Source organism: Hydra vulgaris, chromosome 11, assembly GCF_038396675.1.
Source record: "Hydra vulgaris chromosome 11, alternate assembly HydraT2T_AEP".
Taxonomy (NCBI): domain Eukaryota; kingdom Metazoa; phylum Cnidaria; class Hydrozoa; order Anthoathecata; family Hydridae; genus Hydra; species Hydra vulgaris.
Window position 1 is genome coordinate 2,377,322 of NC_088930.1, and position 21,361 is coordinate 2,398,682.

The 21,361-nt window shown below is 29.4% G+C and overlaps 1 protein-coding gene across 1 annotated transcript in view; it reads left to right on the forward strand.

Annotated features, from left to right (window-relative positions):
* LOC100192297 (acid-sensing ion channel 1) overlaps positions 1-20,992 on the forward strand; it is a 102,546-nt gene extending 81,554 nt beyond the window's left edge. Inside the window, exons 6-8 of the mRNA XM_065809799.1 lie at positions 3,604-3,790; positions 3,938-4,029; positions 20,719-20,992. Of these exons, the coding sequence (XP_065665871.1) occupies positions 3,604-3,790; positions 3,938-4,029; positions 20,719-20,834 (395 nt within the window). The 3' untranslated portion in view covers positions 20,835-20,992. The remainder of the gene's footprint in view (positions 1-3,603; positions 3,791-3,937; positions 4,030-20,718) is intronic.
* The last annotated feature ends 369 nt before the right edge of the window (positions 20,993-21,361 follow it).

A 21,361-nucleotide genomic window follows, 5' to 3' on the forward strand; every position in this document is an offset into this window, starting at 1 on the left:
TATAAATTAAATTAAATCTTTCGTTGCAATGGAATGATTTAATTACTTTATTTTTTTTGTTTCTATTTTTACAAAGAATTGTTTAAAACTTTTTTTTTAACTTGACAAACTAATCAGAGCATGAAGTGATTAAAAATTACTCTTTTAAATAGACTACAGAATTTTTTTAAACAACTTTGCTTTTTTTTTGTGCAACTTTTAGGAAAAAATAAATGTTTATACAATTTAAAAATAATATATGTAACACTTTTTAGTAATTTAAATAAAATTTGTTCATTCAATTAACAATCATTAGAAGTAATTTGTAAAAGCATTTTGCATAACTTTAATGTTTCAAAAGAAGTAAAAAGCGCAATTAAAAATGTAACAAAAATTAATTTTTGCTTCGAGTTAGAGTTTTAGTTCGCACCTCATATTTAACTGTCTTGGTCTTCTTGGTCTTTGTATTAGTCTTAAAGCCTAAAGTCTTGGTCTTAGTCTTGAAAGCCTAGAGTATTGGTCTTGGTCTCGGACCTCTTCTGTCTTTTACTTTCTTGATTCTTACAAAAAATTTCAACTCAATGAATGGATTAGTTATTAAAAACAGTGTGTAGATCACCGCAACTTGCTCTCAATGAGAGTTTGTCGCGTTGGTTTAACAAGGTTCTAACTGATACTTTTTATGTTAGTAGAATTTAAAAAAAAATATTTTATATTTTTTTTTTATGTTTAATTAAAATTATTTATATTATTATTTTTTTTTATCTGTTTATGTATTCTTTTTTTTGAATAAATGCATAAAGATAAGCTGATCTGATAAGCACTTGTTAAATAGTTTTGAAAGTATTGACAACAGCTCCAGAGAGCACTTTTGCAATACTATAACAAGTATGTTGTCTAGACTGCAAGCTGTAGAAGAATTTAAGCAGGAAATTAATTTAGATACAGAAGCTGGAGTGATACGAATGTCAACTAATGGATCAACCTGTTTGTTGGCTATATCAGGTAGGATGTGATTAGTGGAATCAAGAGATGAGATTGATGAAAAGTGTTTAGCAAACAGCTCAGCTTTGTCTTTAGATGAAGTAACAAAATCTGAACCATGTAAGAGAGGTGGAATGACAGATTTTCCCTTATTATAGACACTGTTCTCCGGAAGTCTTGGGAGCCTAATTTTTAAGATGAAATACAAGATTTTGTGACATAAGAATAGCAGGCTTTGGCATCAGACAAAACTTTTTTACAGTGGTTTCTTGCAATAGTAAACAGTCGTCTTTTTTCTGGAGAATTGCTTTGGCGATAGATTTAGAAGCAATGGTTATGATTGGAAATTGAAGCAGCTAACAAGAGAAAAACCATGAAGTAGAGTGAGGCTTGACTCAGAATTGTCGAGAGGGAATAAAAGATTCCATGCCAGTATGAATCCAAGAAGTTACCTAAGTAGCACATTTGTCAGCAGGAAGACGCAAAGGCCATCACAAAGAAAATCACAGAAAGAGTTCCATTCAGCTTTAAAATAGTTGTAAGAGGTATGATGATAGGGGGATTCAGATGATGAAGAAGAGATAACAGTTTTAAAGAGATCAAAAGCACCCAAAGGTGAATTTGGAGAAACTGAGCACTGAATAGGATCAGAAACAAGACATAAATCAAGTAGAGAAGTTAATTGATTTAGATTGCTTGGAAAGCAAATTGGAAAGTTGACTATTTATGTTAGAGATTGAGAAAGACAAAAGTTGTGGGTCTTAACACCAGCAGAGTCACTGACTCTAGAGCCATTTAGTGTGATGATCAATTAATTCACTAACAACAACGATATTTCCTGAAGGATAAAAAGAAGACTTGGTTAATTTGATCAGAAATAGTATTAAAAATAGTGCAGTCTTGAGATGAAGGAGAACAATATATAGAATATAGGGAAAGGTGATAGAGTGAAGTGGAGCTAAACAAAAACACATAAAAGAATAGTCTGTGGATTCAAACCTAGTTTCCCAACAAATGGGTGAGTTCTTACAAATGTAAATGCCTAGGCCAAGCATGTGACTATTGGAGTTTTTACGAATTAAAGGAAGATAGCCATCAACACAATCTAATTTTAGTTCAGCTGTTTCATCCCAATTTAAGACAGCTGAACTAAAAATTATCTCACAAAGAGCATGTAGGTCTGGTGAAGTTTGCAAGAGAGAAGACTCAACAGAAGAAAATTTACTTCAAAGACCATGAATATTAATGATTTAGAGAACTTAGTTATTACAATGGTTTTTTGTTTTTATATAGTTTTTACATTTTTTAAATTGACAAAAAAACTTGACTCAAAGCACAGATAGTACTCAGTACACTATCTAATAGTCCATGCAATTGCTCATTTTTATTAATAAACCCTAAGCTGTAACAAAGGCTCCAAATTAAGCCTCAACAATACACACCAAAAGTATGGTCAGGGACACCATCGATAGGCAACATGGCATTGTTAGTACTCTAATATTTTACAGCTGTTGATAGAATCAGTCTCTCTGAGAGCTACGACAGAATAAGGGAAACCTGACTACCAGGGGGCCTTAGAACCATAAAACTAACCAGTAAGGAGTAAGTAACCTAAGAGTAAGGATTTTATCCTTACTTTTAGGTGAGTAATAAGACATCTAATAGTTTTTTAGTATAATAGGAGGTTGATATTTAATCTTCTCTGAAATCTTTTGTTGCCCTAGTTCATTTAAAGTTTCATTCATAGCATCCTTTATTTGAAGGAATTGTTTGAGCATGGTTATTAATGAATTCCACTAAATTTTGACATCTAGTATCGTCTAGCTTGCTTGTTCATTAACATATCCTTGTCAAATATTATTTTTGACCAAGGAGGATTTCATTATTTATATTAATCTTTTGCGATTTTTTATAACTTCTTAAAAATCTTCAGTGAGATCTATGGTTTAGATGTTTTCTTCTAGTTAGCAGATTATGTCAACATAATCGTTTGAATTCTTATAACGATCATCTGCTTATTTAAGCAATAATACATTATTTATAATATTGCATAATACATTATTTATAATATTAATCAGACAATTATTTTTTATATTATTATAATTTTAATTATAATTTAATCAGACAAGGTGAATTAACTTAAAAAACTAAGCTACAAAGGTGCTTAAACAACTAAGCTACAAAGTGTAACAAAAAACAGTTGTTACAAAGAGTTTTTAGTAATTAACTAATATTTAAAAGAAAAAAAAAATTATTACTAAAAGGAAATATATTGGCCGTCTCTTAAATTTTATTATTTTAAATATCAGTAAACTAAACTTTCCATATTTTTCACTTTTTGATTCAATGAAAATTTTCTGGAATTGAATTCTGAATTAAATCCATAATTTATTTGACTCATATTTTTCAGTTGTGTAAATAGTTTATCAAAATAAAGCTTAAAGTAAAAAACTGTAAAATATATAAGCATATCAATTAATTCACCTTTACATATAATATAAATAAAATTTAATATAATTACTAAAAATGTAAAAGGTTTGTATTTAAAGTAAAAAAAATTTTGTTAATGAAATAATTCTTGTAATGATTCATAAATTATGGTGTAAATATTTTTAAAAATTTAGCAATTTTATTTACTAGCAAGATTTGACCAGTTGAAAATGCAAAAATGTCCCTTACCTTGTGTAATTGACTCTTACAAATTGAGTCTTTCTCGAGCGCTGTTCCCATCACCTCAATACGCTGATTCACTTACAAATAGTCTTCAACAGCCCCCACATATTATCAATTCAATAAAAAATATTAGTGACAAGTTTCAATTTGCGAGGTAAATTTTTGTTTTATATAATTAAGTTAATCTTAATTAATAGTACCCACAAAGCTTTTTGGTCTTACTGTAAACACAATTTTTTCTTTAGAGATTACTTACTTCAATTTGTTATTGGTCTTACTGTAAACACAATTTTTTTTTTAGAGATAACCTACTTCGATTTGTTATTTACTATGATGATCTATCATATGAATTGATTGAACAAAAGCCAAGTTATGATACTTTGGTTTGGTTAGGTAAAAAAAAATTTCACATTAATAAATTTGAAATTTCAGTTTAATATAAATGGCATTAAAGTTGTTTAATGTGTGAAATTATAATTACAATTAGTTTGTAATTATTGTAAATATTATTTAGTATTGACTTATATTAATGTTACCTTATCCTAGTATTGACTTAATGTATACTATTAATATATCAATGTTGCCATGTTTTAGTAAGTGTCAATGTTTATCAGAATTTTTAGCTGTGAATAGAAAAGTATGTTTTATATTTGTATTTTACTAAGATTTTTTAAAGTTTTATTAATGTTTTATTAAAAAGTGGAAACTTCAGATTTGCAAAATGTTTTGTATTCTTTTTTATAAAATGGTTTTTTTATTTATAAGTTATTGAAGTTATAAAAAATTGCGATGAACATTATGCAAAACTTCAGATGTTTAAAGTTGTTCAATTTAGGTTGCAATTTCAGATCGCATGTTTTGCAGCATTCGATTTCTCTAATTTTGTGAAAATGCTTTGAAGTATAACAAGCCATTAAAAATTTCAAACAACAATGCCATGACTCAGAAACTTGTAAAGACTAAGTTTACAAGTTTCTGAGTTGTGGTCATTGGTCATTTACTAATTTATTCACAAGAATAAATGTTGGTGTAAGTTTGTAAGTAGCTAAGTATTTGAACAGAATAATATATCAATATAAAATTATAAAAGTTTATAATAAATTATAATTATCTTAATCTATATAAATATAAGGTATCAAAGAAATATTTTTTTTAATTGCATGTTAGAGAGATATAAATCACAATTTTGATTAATAAATTTTTAAATATTTATTAGTCTTTAGACACTAAATCTTTAGATTTAAATTTTAAGACTTGAATCAAGTTCTAATTATTAATCACTTAGTTGATCACTTTTGATAAAAATGGAAAAGTGGATGTGTTTTGAATGTTTTCACTTGTTACAAAAATAAATTTTGCTCATGAAATATTAATCATCAAAGTATTTATTGAAATTATAAATGACAAAAAAACATGGCAAATGTTATATTGATCACCTAGTGACAAAATTAAATAGTTAAAAGATTTTATAAGGTTTATATGTTTATATGTTTTATATGGTAAAGTTTTAAAAACTTAAAAAAGTAGTTATACATAAACTTTGTTCAAAGTTGTAAAATTTACAACTCCCCATGTATCATGCACGGAAGAGTTTTTGTAATTAGGGTTTTTCAATTCCAATTTTGATTCCAAGGATTCCTAGTGTGTAATTGTCTTATCATGGGACAATGGCATAAATTTGTTTTTGTTTTATATAAAAACATAATTCAAGTATAGTAACAAGCAAGCATAGTAGAAATTCAACAATCACGACTTTGGTTGAATATTCAAACATTTGCTAAAGTATTGCATTCTTGAAGCTAGCAATACTAAAGCAAAAGTTTGATGAAATATTTGCTTCAGATTTTACTCACAGTTCATTTGAGGGAAAGATTAATTTTAAATTAATATTTTATTTGTGATGTTAACTGAATAGGTTGTTTATGAATTGAAGGTTGTTTATGAAATGAAGTCAACTAAATATTTTCTGCATTTTTTAACTCTCTGCTGCTCCGATTCGTTGCTCCGAAGCAGTTTATTAGCAATAAAGTTATTTTTGCTAAATTGTTTAAAAACTACTGCACGTCAAGTAAAGTAGCATTGCCTCTGCCATTTTAACTTTTTTTTATTGCAGCAAATTTGTTATTAGTTACTGATTTTACAAATTTAACTGATGATTACAGATTTTACTGATGTTACAAATTTGTTATTGCGTTCACTACTGCATAGTGAACAATACTGCATACTGCATAGATCTTTTTGGAGATATTTATTATTTCTTTTAAATTGATCATTGTTTTTAAATATATATAATTTTTTAAATTCAAAAATACTATCCAGGATTAAAATAAGATTTTCACATTCATTACAGACTTAAGTTCAATATCTTGCATGCATTTGTAAGATGTAAAGAAAATTCGTACCATTTTTTGAACTTTTTAATCATTACAGAATTAATTTTGTTATTTTGTAAATTATATTTATTATGGCTTATTAATACTTTATTAATGCAAAATACAAAATACCAGCCAAAAGTTGTATTTGTAATTGTAGTCAACAAATATTTTTGTGGTTTTAAGTCAAATAATATTTTTTACTATTATTTTATAAGAAAAAGAAAAAAGAAATTAAGTTTTTTAAAATAATACTAATATTATAGTTTTGTAATATAAAATATCAAAGTCACAGGTTAGATATGAACAGAGAAATTATTAATAGTGGAGTTCAACATAACTTCTTAACAAATAGAGTTGCACCATTATGGAGTTCATTGTCAAAAGAAGCTGTCAATGCAAAAACTTTGAACGAATTCAAAAACATTTATGATAGACTATAAAAGTAAAAAATCTGAATGAAATAAATATCAATTAAAACATGGAAATGCTATTGACTGATGTCAAATTCCTTGCTCAAGGTAACAACTGCTTACATTTTAACTATATATATATACAAATGTTTTCAGATACATTTTGTTAAATTTTGGAATGGTGACACCCAATCATGGGTCTGACAAACACATTTTATTGACCCATTCATTCTTAAACATTTCAGAAATAAACTATGGTGTTATAAATATTCACACATTTATGCATATGTATATTTTTCAGGCTAAATGTGAACAAAAGCATAACCATACAAACATTTAATATTAAGTTTAACTATATTTTTAACAGTATAACATTTTTTAATTTTTAATTTTTAAAGATACTTTTATAGCTTATAAACACTTTTATAATTTTATGCAAACAATTAAGTAAATGATAATAGTTTAAAATTATTGTTAAATATGTTATATATAATATATATTTTTTTAAATTTATATGTTATATTTAATCAATCTTTGTATTTACTGCTACTGGTTACACTATGGAACAAATTACAAAAAGTTTATTGATAAGTGTATTGATAGTCCTAAATTTTGTAAAATTGACAGGACTATCAATATAGCTCATATATGAAATATTGAGTTTTTTACTGAATGTAATAGTATATACCTAAATATTGAGTATATAAAAGTACTTTACAATATTTTATCCCTTATGATCTTGTAGAAGAATTACCACTCATGATCCTTTAGAAGTATGATCAATCTTAATAAGATATAAAATTTGTTTAGGAGTAAGTTAGAAATTATAGCATATAGGCAATGTTTTTAAAATAAAATATATATATAGTTTGATAATATCTTGTATTCTGAACTTTTGATAGCGATTTGGATCACCGTTTTAGATCTTGCACTTTTTCTACTCAACACTATGCACAAGCTGAATTACATAAAAAAAAACTTTTCCAGTCTTAATGAATGGTTGGCATTATAATTTAATTTATTAAATTGTTTTAAATAGTATTATGTTAAGCAAAGAATAAATTTGAGACAATTTTGCAACATTGGTTATATTTAAAAAGTTTCTTTAATGTTTTTGTGTATTGAAATGGTGCAATTTGTTGTCTTGCCTACTAAATTTGTGATAGTAACTGAGTTTTTAAATTTTGTGTGTGTGTGTTAAAATATAGTTTTGTATTTGTGTGTGTGTGACATTGGTGGGAAGATAATTCAGTGATCTATTGTGATCAGTGTCAACATCATAAAGTATAATTAATATAATCATTCAAATAAAAACCAATGACTAAAATGATAACATTGCAAAGCATAAATAAAATATCAAAAATATATATTTTAGTGCAAATGTTTGTTAAATTTTGTAAAAAAAAAACTGCCTCTTTATCACCATCATCTCCACTTCAACTCTCTCTCCACTTCCTAACTTCTTTCAAACTCTGGCTCTCTTATTTTTTGACTAATTTGATGTTCTGGAGCAACAGATAAGTTCTTGGGGTGTAACCAGTCAAAGGTACTTTGACACATTTTAGAATGTTCAATAGCATCCTAATTCGCCCATTTTCCTTAAAAATTGTTTTTTTGGGTACTCATCACATCTAAATATAACATTCTTTTTAGTATCACTAATATATATACAACCACTTGAGCGTTTTAGCTGGTAGGCATCTGTGTTTGGAGGTAGTTTGGTCATATTGTTTCAAAATATATTATTAAATTTTTTTTAAAAAAAAAAAAGCTGATGTGAATATAATTTTTATTTTGTTTTTTAAGTTCTTTTTTCAAGTTGGAGACCAAAAGTTAATATCTATTAAAGTTATATAAAAGTTTGGTTCAATGGTTAAGATTTTTAGATTCTTTATAAATTTCTGAAAATATTACTAAGATTATTCTTGTCATAATCATTTTCAACAAATATATCATCAGAAAATCAATTTCTTGTTGAAATTGTTGTTGAGAACATACTCTTTTTTATTTAAATGTTTTTTTTATTTTCTTAAAGGCAGGGGGGGTGAGGGATCAAACTCATAACTTCTTGCTTACATAGAGAGCGCTCTTTTACTACATCTATACCTAAATGAACAAATAAATTTTAGTGCTGCATAAAAACCTTTGAATATGATAATATAAAAATTTATTAAGTTTGAATTTTAATTTAGTGGTATTTTTAAGGTATTTGGAATTCATAAGCTTCATTCATTATGTTATACATATTATCTGGAAAATTTATTTTTAATAGTTTTCAATATCAACATTTTATAGCTAGATTTTTTTAATTTACCATGTTTAGAAATATTTTTTTTAAATTGAAACAAATCAGGCATGACAGTTATCAGCACGCCTCTTGTATAGTTTTGGTTCAAATATACCCACAATGGCTACATTAGGTATTTTTTTCTATATTCTGTAAAAATGCTTCTGCCATAACAACTATTTAAAGACAAACCTATAAGACTTGAATTCAGATGTTATTTTTGTATAAAAAATAACACAAAAGTTAGCAAAAGTTCATGGTGTATGTCAACAAGAGAAAGTTTAGTTAAAATTTTCAAATCATTAATGTTATTGTTTAATAAATCAATGATTGCTGGAATTTCTTCATCAATTGGTTTAGATGGATGAAAAAACTACATTAAATAAAACATGAATGTTATTGGTATTTATTTTCTTTTGTCTAGATTCATTAACAAAACTAATCTAATTTGGTTAAAAGTTTATTTTTGTTTTCATTTGGTGTTGGTTGGGTAGTTTGGTTGGTTTGTTTATTATTGATACAACAAGAAGCAATAGATAATTTTTACCTTGGCTATGTGAACCTTAGTCATACCCTAAATTCTAAGTGAGATCTGATGGATATACTTTAAAGTGTGTATTAGTGTCTAAAGTGTGTATTAGTGTCTAAAGTGTGTAGTAGCATGCTTTTCTTAACTTACACAATTGTTTTTGAAATATGGTAGTGAATGTGCGTGTGTCTGTATATATATATATATATATATATATATATATATATATATATATATATATATATATATATATATATATATATATATATATATATATATATATATATATATATATACAGCACATGCTGTGATTATCGCAGAAGTTTTATATTATTTCCTTCCTTACTTGGGTTTTTTTCAAAAATTAAATAATTTCTAGTTATTAGCAAGATCTTTTTTAACTCAAGTAAATACAAAGGAAGTTTGTGATTATAGAAGTAGAACATTAATTCAAGATTTATTACATTTCTTCCAAAACTTATTAAAAGTCTAGTCAGGTTCCAAAAGTCTAGTCAGGTTCAAAAGTCTAGTCAGGTTCCGAAACTTATTAAAAGGTCTAGTCAGGCTCAGGATCATCACGATCACCATGCTACTGGTATTATGTAACCCATTACTTTCTGATCTGTCCCATGCCTTACTGCCTTGTAGAGTGCTTTTTTAGGCAAAGGCTAAGAGAAATAAACTCCAACTTAAAAATCTCCTGTCTTGAGGCTCTTGGTTGAGAAAAGGCTAGAAATGGCGTATCAATAAAAATACTCATCTTAGGCAGATGTTAACTGCATCCACCTACTGTCTTGTAGGAGGCTAGAAATATATATAAAAACTAAAATAAATATATATAAAACTAAACTTTTTCAGTTTAGTTTTATATATATTTTTTTTAGTTTATAGTTAGTTTTTTTTTATTTTAGTATAAATAACTGTTTGCCATTTGTTAAACATATCATATCAGTAACAAGTTTATTACCTGTTTCTTTTATTCAGAGCAACTTTTCTCTCTCAGAGATATTCCATATTTTAAAATATATTAGGTAAGGTAGCTTTAATGGTTAAAGCTGTTTTCTTTACCATACATACATACATACATACATACATACATACATACATACATACATACATACATACATACATACATACATACATAAATACATACATACATACATAGATAAATAAATATATAAATATATATATATATATATATATAAATAAATATATAAATATATATATATATATATATATTAATGTTAATTCACCTCCCCAAGGCCAAGAAGGCCATTACAGAGGAGGAGGCTACTTAATTGTGATTATAATCCTCTCTGAACTCTAAAACTCTGAAACACGAACAAGGTCGCTGCATGGAGAAACAAGTTGACAAACATTTATTTATATATATATATATATATATATATATATATATATATATATATATATATATATATATATATATATATATATATATATATATATATATATATATATATATATATATATATATATATATAAATATATATATATGTATTTATATATATGTATTTATATTTACATATATATACACACATTCATACATAATATATGTATGCATATTTATACATACATAATATATGTATGTATATATACATTTATATATATATATATATATATATATATATATATATATATATATATATATATATATATATATATATATATATTTATAGGTATTTATATTAACATATATATACACACATTCATACATAATATATGTATGTGTGTATATATACACACATACATATATTATCAGCTTTAAGGTAGTTGTAAGAAGTACAATGATAGGGGGATTCAGATGATGAAGAAGTATGAGATAACCGTTTTAGAGAGATCAACCCTTGATCAGAAGCACCTAAAAGTGAATGTGGAGAAACTGAGCATTAACTAGGATCAGAAACAAGACATAAGTCAAGTAGAGAAGGTAAATGATTCGGGTTGTTTGGAAAGTATGTTGGAAAGTTTACTATTTGAGTTAGGAATTGAGAAAGGCAAAAGTTGAGAGCTTTAACACCAGCAGAGTCACTGACACTAGAGCCAAGCCATTCAGTGTGATGAGCATTAAAGTCACCACAACAACGATATTGACTGATGGATAAAGAGAGAGGGCATGGTCAATTTGATCAGAAATAACATTGAAAAAAGGGCAGTCTTGAGATGAAGGAGAGCAATATAGAACAAAGAGAAAGGCTTTTGAATGAAGCGGTGCGTAATGAAAGCACATAGAAGAATATTTTTTGGATTCAAACCTAGTTTTCAGACAATTGCCTCATTACTATTAATAAACCCTAAGCCGTAGCAAAGGGCTCCAAATGTGGCCTTGTCAATGCACACCAAAAGTGCAAGCAGGGATACCATCCATGTGCAACATGGCACTGTTACTACTTTGATATTTTTCAGCTGTTGATGGAATCATCCTCTCTGAGAGCTACCACAGAGTTCGGGAAACCTGACTACCAGCCGGCTTCAGAACCATAAACTTGAGGTTTAGAGCTGTACTCTCATTAGAAAATAATAGATTGAGTTGCGTAGTCATAAAAACAGAGACACAAGCATAACCCATGCATTGACTCAAGAAGGTCCAGCATGCAACATCCTAAAATGAAAACAATGTATTAAAAATACATCTGCGCTAGCCAGAAGGGGTACGAGGCTGGTCAACAGATATAATCTGTTTACCTATTAGGTCTTTGCCTAGGAGGCCTTTTACAAGATAGTTGCTGGATCCAAGATAAGTATTTTTATCGAGACACCGTCTCTAGCCTTTACTCAACCAAGAGCCCCAAGGCAAGGAGTGTTTTATGTCAGATTTGTCATCTCTTAGCTTTTTGCCTAAAAAGGCGTATCATACAAGGCAGCAGGACATGAAGCAGATTTTACTGGGTTACATGTTACCAGTAGCAGGATAACCTAACCTGACAATAAATATAGTTATAAATCTAAATTTATATTTATATATATACCTGACATATATATATAGATATATATATTAATATATACAGTATTGAACAAAACATTTGCAACCAACATCGAACAATGCTAAAAAGTGTTCCTAATTTTACATGTCTTAAAAACGAAACGAACTATACTACCACAGCAAACAGTTCAGGAGTCTGGAGTCATAGCATACCATGACATAAGCAATCAGGTGACAGGTGACAGCACACAGGCAGAATTTCGTTGACAAGTGCCATTTGAAGCGGACAAAACAAGTGCAACTTTTTTGGTTTGTTTCATTTTCTTAAGTCTGGTCCGTTGTAACGTCACGGAAGTTTTTTAATAGTTAAAGGAAGTATCCAGAAAATTCCAGAAGTTTCCAGAAGCTTCCAGAAGTTTCCAGAAGAAGCATCTGAAAGCATCCAGTAGCATCCAGAAGTATCCAGAAACATGCAGAAGCATCCAGACGCATCCAGAAGCTTCCAGAAGCATCGAAAAGAAGCATCTAGAATCTTCCAGAACAGGTTCGCACAGGTTCGTTTTACTATATAAAAGACATGTAAATCGACATGTAATTCAGTCAGTATATGGAAGTCAATCAGTCAGTATTAACAAAACAGTTTATCGAAGTGAGTTTAATCAAAGTGTTTTATCAAAGAACATCAATACAAGAAGTGAAATACAACAAGTGTTTCATTACATCAATACAGCCCACATCCAACCAAGACGTGTGTTCCACAGAGCATTATTGTAACATCACAAGGTAAATGTAACACGGTAAGCCTTGAGAAGCGTGATTATTTATTTTTATTATTTTTATGACTTCAAGTGCATAAATGGCTCCCGACAGTTTTGGATTGGAACTAAGAAAGAAAATTATTGGCGATTACGTAAGTAGAATGTCACAAAAAAGTATTTGTGATAAATATCGCGTGAAAAATTGGACCGTATCAAGACTATGTTCCAAATATCGTTCTACGGGGAAGTTGGCAGCATATAACAAAGGTGGAAGACCGCAATCCACCACTTCTAGAGAGGATTCTATGATCGCCAGATCCGTCAAGAAGGATCCCTGGATATCATCAGTCGATATACAAAAGCAATTAGAGCTGCCTGTATCGGACCGAACAATCAGGTCTGGGGGTATTTTTCTGCTAACGGTCTAGGTCCAATACATCGAAACGATGGAATAATGGACCGTTTCATGTATAAAAATATCCTGAAAGATGTTATGTTACCTCATGCTAAATGGAATATGCCAATAAAATGGGTTTTTCAGCAAGAAAACGATCCGAAACACACTGCAAAAGTAGTCAAGCAGTGGTTTCAAGACAACCACCTATCGGTGATGGATTGGCCGCCTCGATCTCCGGATCTCAACCCTATCGAGAACCTGTGGGAGATCGTCAACCGCAAAATTAATCGTGAAGGTGTTCGTAATAAGGATCAACTGTTTGAACAAATCCAAAAGACCTGGGCAGCGATTCCACAAAGTTTCATTGTTCACTTGATCGAATCTATGCCTCGAAGATGCAAGGCTGTGATCGACAACAAAGGATTCGCCACGAAATATTGATAGCGAAATACAGCTTGGTCAACATTTTGTCGAGTTGCACTTGTTTTGTCCAGAAGGAAATCAACTTTTTTTAATACTTTTGATTAATTTATTAATTTTCGTGTACAAATAATGAACTTTGTAATGAATAAAACTTCAAGAACTTTGTCTATATATATATACACACATGGTTGCATTTTTTATATTTAATTCGTCAGAAGAAATATATGTTTATAGGTATAGATATATATATTTATATATATACCTGACAAATATATATATATATATATATATATATATATATATATATATATATATATATATATATATATATATATATATATATATATATATGTATGTCAGGTATATATATCAGGTATAAATACATATATTTATTTATATATATATATATAAATATATGTTTTGTATATATATATGTTTTGTTTATATGTATATGTATATATATATATATGTATATATATATATATATATGTATATATATATATATGTATATATATATATATATATATATATATATATATATATATATATATATATATATATATATATATATATATATATTTGTCAGGTATATATATAAATATATATATCTATACCTATAAACATATATTTCTTCTGACGAATTGAATATAAAAAATGCAACCATGTGTGTATATATATATATATATGTATATATATATATACCTATATATACTTCCAGACCTTAAACAAACTCCAAACATTTATGTTTATAATTAGTTTAAATAAGGATAGTTTGCGACAAATAGTAATAATTGGAGACTAGAAACTAATAAGCCCTAAAATTTTTGCCTCAACTCGTCAGGTGAGAACAAGAGGCCATATCTCCACTTTTTGTGATTCGGAGTAATTCGATTTTCAAATTTTAGGGCACAAATACTGACAGTTGATCATTTTGTAAAATGTTTTTATTTTCAAATCTAATATTAAATTAAGTCTTATTTTTTTTGGAAGTAATGAAATTTGTTTGATAAATAGTCTCAATCTAAAGATGTTGCAAACTGAACCTAGTTGTGAACATGCAGCCTGCTGGTTTGCACTTCTTTAAACTTTTGTAAACGTTGTTTTTCAGATAGCGGTTTATATGATTATTCTCGGGTGAATAATACAAGGGGGTTACATTTAAAGTTTTTATTTTTATCAGGACTGATATATTTTTCTACAACAATCATCCCGTTCAGTGTTTTAAGCACCTTGGAGGAAGTAGTTTTTTAAAATTGGAATTAAATTGCTTTTCCAGTGTCGGTGAGACTTGAGGTTTTTTTACTCCGTTTCCTAGTTGTTAGCTCTTGATATTAAATTAATATTTAAATATTTTAATGCAGTTTTGAAAAGCATAAAACCGAAAAAGATTTCAAAATATATTTTTTTGTTCGCGAGGGTCAGTTATGTTAATGCAAACACATTACAAATAATAAATAATACAAAACTAGTTTAAGGGTTTCAGAATTAAAAAAAATAAATACTTAATTATGTTGGTTACAATTTTTAAGCTGGTTGCAATAGTAAATATAAATTAAAGACTAATCCAAACGTTCTGTTTTACTTAAAAGTGAAATATAACAGCCTGCAAATTAAAATTTATAAAAAAATTTCTTATTTGATCAAAAGTTCATAAAAAGAGTTAAAAAAAAAATTTATGCAGGACCAAGTTGTCAAAAATCGCTCCATAAAAAAATTTCAGTTACCTGAGATTCATCTGCAACTATTTGATTGAGTATAACAATAAGAGCACTAGCTATATCATTTCCTGTTTGGCCACTAGTAAGTTCTGACCAGACTGCACTATAAGTTTTTTTGATATTGAGCATTGTGCACTCAAATAAAAAACAGTCAAGTTTCGTTTTTAAAAAAAGTTAAAAACGTTTGCTGTTGGTAGGCTGAAAACATTTTCCATATCGAAGCAAATAACACACTTGCTTTTATCAAGCCTTATCACAATTACGTTCGTCATTAGTTTCAGCTTTGTTTTTTGTGTGAATTTCATATTCAATTTTTTCATTTGAGTTTGGTGAAGGAATAATTTTTTTTTTTTTTTGCAGGAATAACATTGTCAGAAACACATTTTTTACAATATTTCTCATAACAAATGGTCATATTCAGATTTTATTAAATGTACTCTTTATGTGACTGTCGGTTCTGGGAATGCTTTGAATATGCTTTTGTACAGAATCCTTAATGTAATTTGGGACAGTTCGACTAGGTACTTTACCTATTTTATACTGTTGAGGTGTTTTTTTTTGTTTTTTGTAAAATGAATAACTATGTTTTTTCAATTCTGAATTTTTAGCAAAGCGAAACCTTTTTTTATTTTCTACAATTGTAGTTCGGGAGTAAAAAAGACGCTTTACTTGAATACTTATATACGCTTTACTTAAATAATCAATATTTAAAATCCGGTGTTGCTTGTGCAAAGTTTCTTGATCAACAATACTAATTTTTAATTTACATTTAAAACGACATTGAGTGTGGTCTCTCTCACAGTCTTTTATGAATTTTTCCCGTTGCATTTTGCCATTTGAGGCTATGTGTTGCTGACTACTCTAATTTTTTTTTTAATTTCTTTTTTCCAGGAGGAAGGGTCTCTTTTTCGTTTGCGTGTAAGATTTTTCCAGTGTTCCTGTGTTTTCTGCTACTTTTCCTGACATCTCTGTTCGAATCAATATGTTGTGATTGAATAACAATCATAGATTCAGAGTAGTTGAATTAAAGATTATGTTGTAATTGAATGTAATCTCGTTCCTTTAAGTTTCTAAATTATTAAATATTATATATACAAAAACAATAACAATATTAGCAATTAAAATTTATTAAATATATAGAACTATATAGAAACCATAGACTAGTCTAAACAATTTGTGATTTTATAATTTAGAGAACCCTTTATATATATTCGTACCTTTGAGAGACTTCATCAGTGTTTTCATGGTACACAGTTTGTAGATTTTTGACCTAAACCCAACGAAAACACCCGAAAAAATCCTCTTGAGGGATGATAGTACAAACCAATAGGAGTTCATAGCAATAAATCTTAAAATCATGGATTACCGTTCGGTGGACTTTTTTGCGTTTAAAGTTCTAAATTAGAGTGAAAGTTAGTTTTCTTTATTTTCCGAATTCAATAATTAGTTTTACAAAAAACTTTATAGAACAAAAAATGTTCTACATAAAATTCTAAACAACTCTTATCTTATTCATATTTTCCAAAATTTGATTAGTTTTCCTTGAAAAAACATTTTTCTATTAGTTCGAATATTCTTCTTCAACTTCATTGGGTTTGGCTCGTTCTCACTTGATTCTTTGACATTTTTGTTCTTTCTTGTTACCTTTCCTTTAGTTCTAGAGGAAACTGAAAAAAAAGCTTTGGATTATTCAACTTAGCAATCTGTAGCTATAACTTACCATTGACTTGCTGAGACTAGATTTTTTTGCTATTGTATTCAATGACACAAGAGAGGAGATGCTTGGAATAATCAGGGTCCTCTGGATTTCTTTTGTATCTGTCCCAGAAGGGCTTGAAATTTGAGTGAAGAGCCTCAGTTGCTTGTTCGCTGAAAAGTCCTAGTCCCATATTTTTTCTCTTGATGAACTGAGGAACATGATGAAAGACAGCATGTACTTTGGGAGTAATAGAGACTGGAAGATTAATGTAACTCTGTTTAAAGCTTTCAATTTTTGCTTTAAAATCAGGATCCAAAGTGGTTCCAAAACAAGATGTAACAACATCTTTGAACAGAGACAAAGTTTGAATAAATCCATCGGCCTGTTTGAAGTGCTTTTGCTCTGCAATTTGCTTCAGGCAATCTAATCCTCTCAGCAGCTTAAGGCAATCATGTCCATTAAAATGGCCCCCATGGAATGGTTAAATAGAAAGGTGCAGTGTGGTTGGCAATTGCTTTGCATCTGGCCAAAGATCGCAGAGGTTTTTGAAGAGATGGTTGACCACACCAAGAGGTAGATGAAGCTCCATAGGTGGGATGGCTTCCAGCACAAGCATGTCATCATGAAAATCAAGCAAGGGCAGATGAACAACATTTTTGAAATCTCTCGACTTGCGAATGTCACCGCCTGATTGCGAATGTCACCGCTTCATCTGATGAGGTTTGTGTTCTCTGCCTCACACCAGCAGCAAGGGTGTTTGCTACTATGTGATTGAATTCCACAGAGAATGTTAGCAAGCTTCAAATCACAGGAAATAACCAAAGAGTCTAGCAAAGACTTCTCATGGATTTTATTGAGACCAAAAATCTGCTTGACATTCTGGTAAGTTTCAGGTGTGTCTTGAGAGAGCAACAAGCATTTGCTGCTTGACACTTGTTGCTTTGGCTGAAAGTGGAGAAGTTAGTTTCATGTTTTTTTGAACAGGACTTTGTGGCTCCAACTCATTCTATTCCAGTTCAATGTGAGTGAAACTGACCTTCAAAAATGATCCACCTCCATGTATTCCCAGCTTCAAGATGACTGAATCTCCCAAGTTTCTTGAAACTTGTACGTTGACACTGAGGTCAATGAGACTATAGCAGTGCACAACCTCCCTGGTCTGGTTGTCTTCTGACAGGTTCATGCTGCTAATTGTAAAGTGGTCTGCTACTTTTTGTCCTGCCTGACAAAAAGTAGCAGACCAATTACAATTAGCAGGTTGGTAGAACCCAAATTTCAGTTGAAAGTTGGGTTCTACCAACCGTAAGGGACTGATTTGATTTAAAGTGGAGCCAAGCTTTCGCATACCATTATTGGAGAGTCCAGTGTTTTGCTGAATGTGAACCATATCCTGAGTAGAAAGCGGGGTTTTAAACAGCTGTTGTGCTACTGATGCCCCTCTTCACAGTGGAATGGCTTTGCCTTCAGCTTGTTAAGTTAGACGAATTGTTCCATTAGGAGATGAATCTTTTGAAGCAATAACTGCTGAAACTACTAGCTCTGCGCCCTTTCCATCAGCTTCAGCAATTTTTTTCAAATTTGCATGGCGAGTCCCCGGTGTGCAGTTGTGAGGGAGTCCACGACCAATTAATGAAAGACATTTGGTGCATCTCTTTTTAACGCTCTGGTTTTCAGGCTTGATTGATTTTTCAGAGGAGTCCTCAAGTTTTTTCAGAGGATGTTGCTCCTTTCCTCTCAGTTTACCTATTTGGCAGATCAAACAATCACAAATAAGTGATGAGCGAGTTGAAGGCTTTTTTGAGATGTTCTGAAAGTTGAAAAGTGTTGGAACTTTTTTCATGGAGCCATCCAATTTTCCAAGTTAAAATCTGCAGTTGACACAAATTCCTAATGGAACCCTGTCATCATTGAAGTCAGGTTCAATGAATTGAAGAATCTTTTCCTTTGCTGCAACTGTCAGTTCTCTCTCACTTTTTTTCATGCACACAACACATACAGATTTTCTGCATTCATCATGTGTTTTTGATGCATTAGGCATTTTGGTCGTAATGAGTCAAAAGTTAAAGCTTAGTCAAGCTTTTCAAGTGCCATTTCCCAAAACAAAGCGTTGTTTTTCCGTGCGACTAGATGAGATCGTCAAAAAATCGTTTTTCAGTGTGACACGATGGTTGTAAAAGATATTTTTTCAGCGTGACATTATGGTAGACAAAATGCCGATTTTTTGTCTCGAATTTTGAAGGTTAAAAACGCGTTATTGTGAAAATATGAATAAGATAAGAGTTGTTTAGATTTTTATGTAGAACATTTTTTGTTTTATAAAGTTTTTTGTAAAACTAATTATTGAATTCGGAAAATAAAGAAAACTAACTTTTACTCTAATTTAGAACTTTAAACGCAAAAAAGTCCCACGGACGGTAATCCATGATTTTAAGATTTATTGCTATGAACTCCTATTGGTATGTACTATCATCCCTCAAAAGGATTTTTCCGGGTGTTTTCGTTGGGGTTAGGTCAAAAATCTACAAACTTTGGGTACACCATTTTATTTATAACAAATAGAGTTTTAGCGGTTGTTTAACAGCGTAAACAAAGTCTTGGCTAATCTGATTGGTCAAAGGACATACGGCCAGTTAATAATAACAGTCATCACTTTTTTGGACATACGGCCTTCTGGTTTATTTAATATAACCCTATGTTGTATGATTTTTGTGACTAGAATCACTTAAAATATAGATTTCATCATAGAGAACATTGTTTAGTAATAAACAGAAAAAAGTCAAAACTGGACATACTGCCTTCTGATTCTTTTAATATAACCCTAAGTTTTATGATTTTTGTGACTAGAATCACTTAAAATATAGATTTCATCATAGAGAACATTCTTTAGTAATAAACAGAAAAAAGTAAAAACTGGATATACGGCCTCTTGGTTCTCGGCTGGCGAACTGCCCTATACGTGAGAGCAACTAGCTGATAAATTTTTTTTTTAATATTCTCAATGAAAGTTACATTCACCTGTATATTTTAAAAGCATATTATAATATATCAGCGTTCAAAAATAATGACCATTAAAAATTTAATTCCCTCCCTCAATTTGAGGGGGTTGCAAATTTTGTACGTTCTTAACTGTATGTAATTTAAAATTTATCAATAAATATAACTTTAGTTAAGAAAAGTTTAAAAAATATGTTATTAACTTGTTGCTCTCACGTTTGGGGTAGTTTAAGCCAAAGTTTTAGGACTTTTTTGTTCCCAGATCCCAGTCATCTCAGTTATTTGCAAAGCACGCTTATTTGACATAATTATAAATATATAAATGTTTGGAGTTTGTTCCATGTCTGGAAGTTAGCTATCTCAAACACGAAAAAATGATGGATCCGCCCCTAATATATATATATATGTGTGTGTTTGTGTGTGTGTGTGTGTGTGTGTGTGTGTGTGTGTGTGTGTGTGTGTGTGTGTGTGTGTGTGTGTATTTTAGTTAAAATAACTAGTCTTGTCACTTTTAAATATTCATAAATTTTTAAACAAAGTAATAATTTTAGGAGATATCGGCGGTCAAATTGGATTATTTATTGGTGCTGGAGCCATGTCCTACTTCGAATTTATCGATTGCTTATTTTTGGTGATTTATAACCAGTTTTTTAAAGCATATCGCTAACAAAAAAGAATATTGTACCAAAAATAAAATGTCTATATATAAATAATATTGATGATGAAGAACAATGGATGATTTATTTATTTAATGTTATTTATGAAAAGGATTTACTTATGTAGTTATTTAATTTAATTGATTGATAAAAAATATATAATCAAGTACTCAAATATTAAGGTGACCAACGTCCTCCTATTTATGTAGGACAGCGCTGTGAAAATTTTAATTAGCTTTTGCACTGCGCTCTTTTCGGTAGAGAAAAAGACGCTGGTCAATTACAAATATAAGTTTAATAATAATTCAAACTATCGAATTATTGAAGCTAGATGTTAATTTTGTTTAAATTTATTTAAGGCGATTAGTAGTACAATTTCCACTCTCATTGGTTTTTAAATGTAGGGGAAGATGAGCAGGTTCCTGGTATAACTTCTTTTACGGTATAACTTCAAAATGGTATAACTTCTTTTACGGGTAGACTACTGATTTTGCGAACTTTTTTGGTTAAGTATAATTATACAAGTTCAACGGTGTTA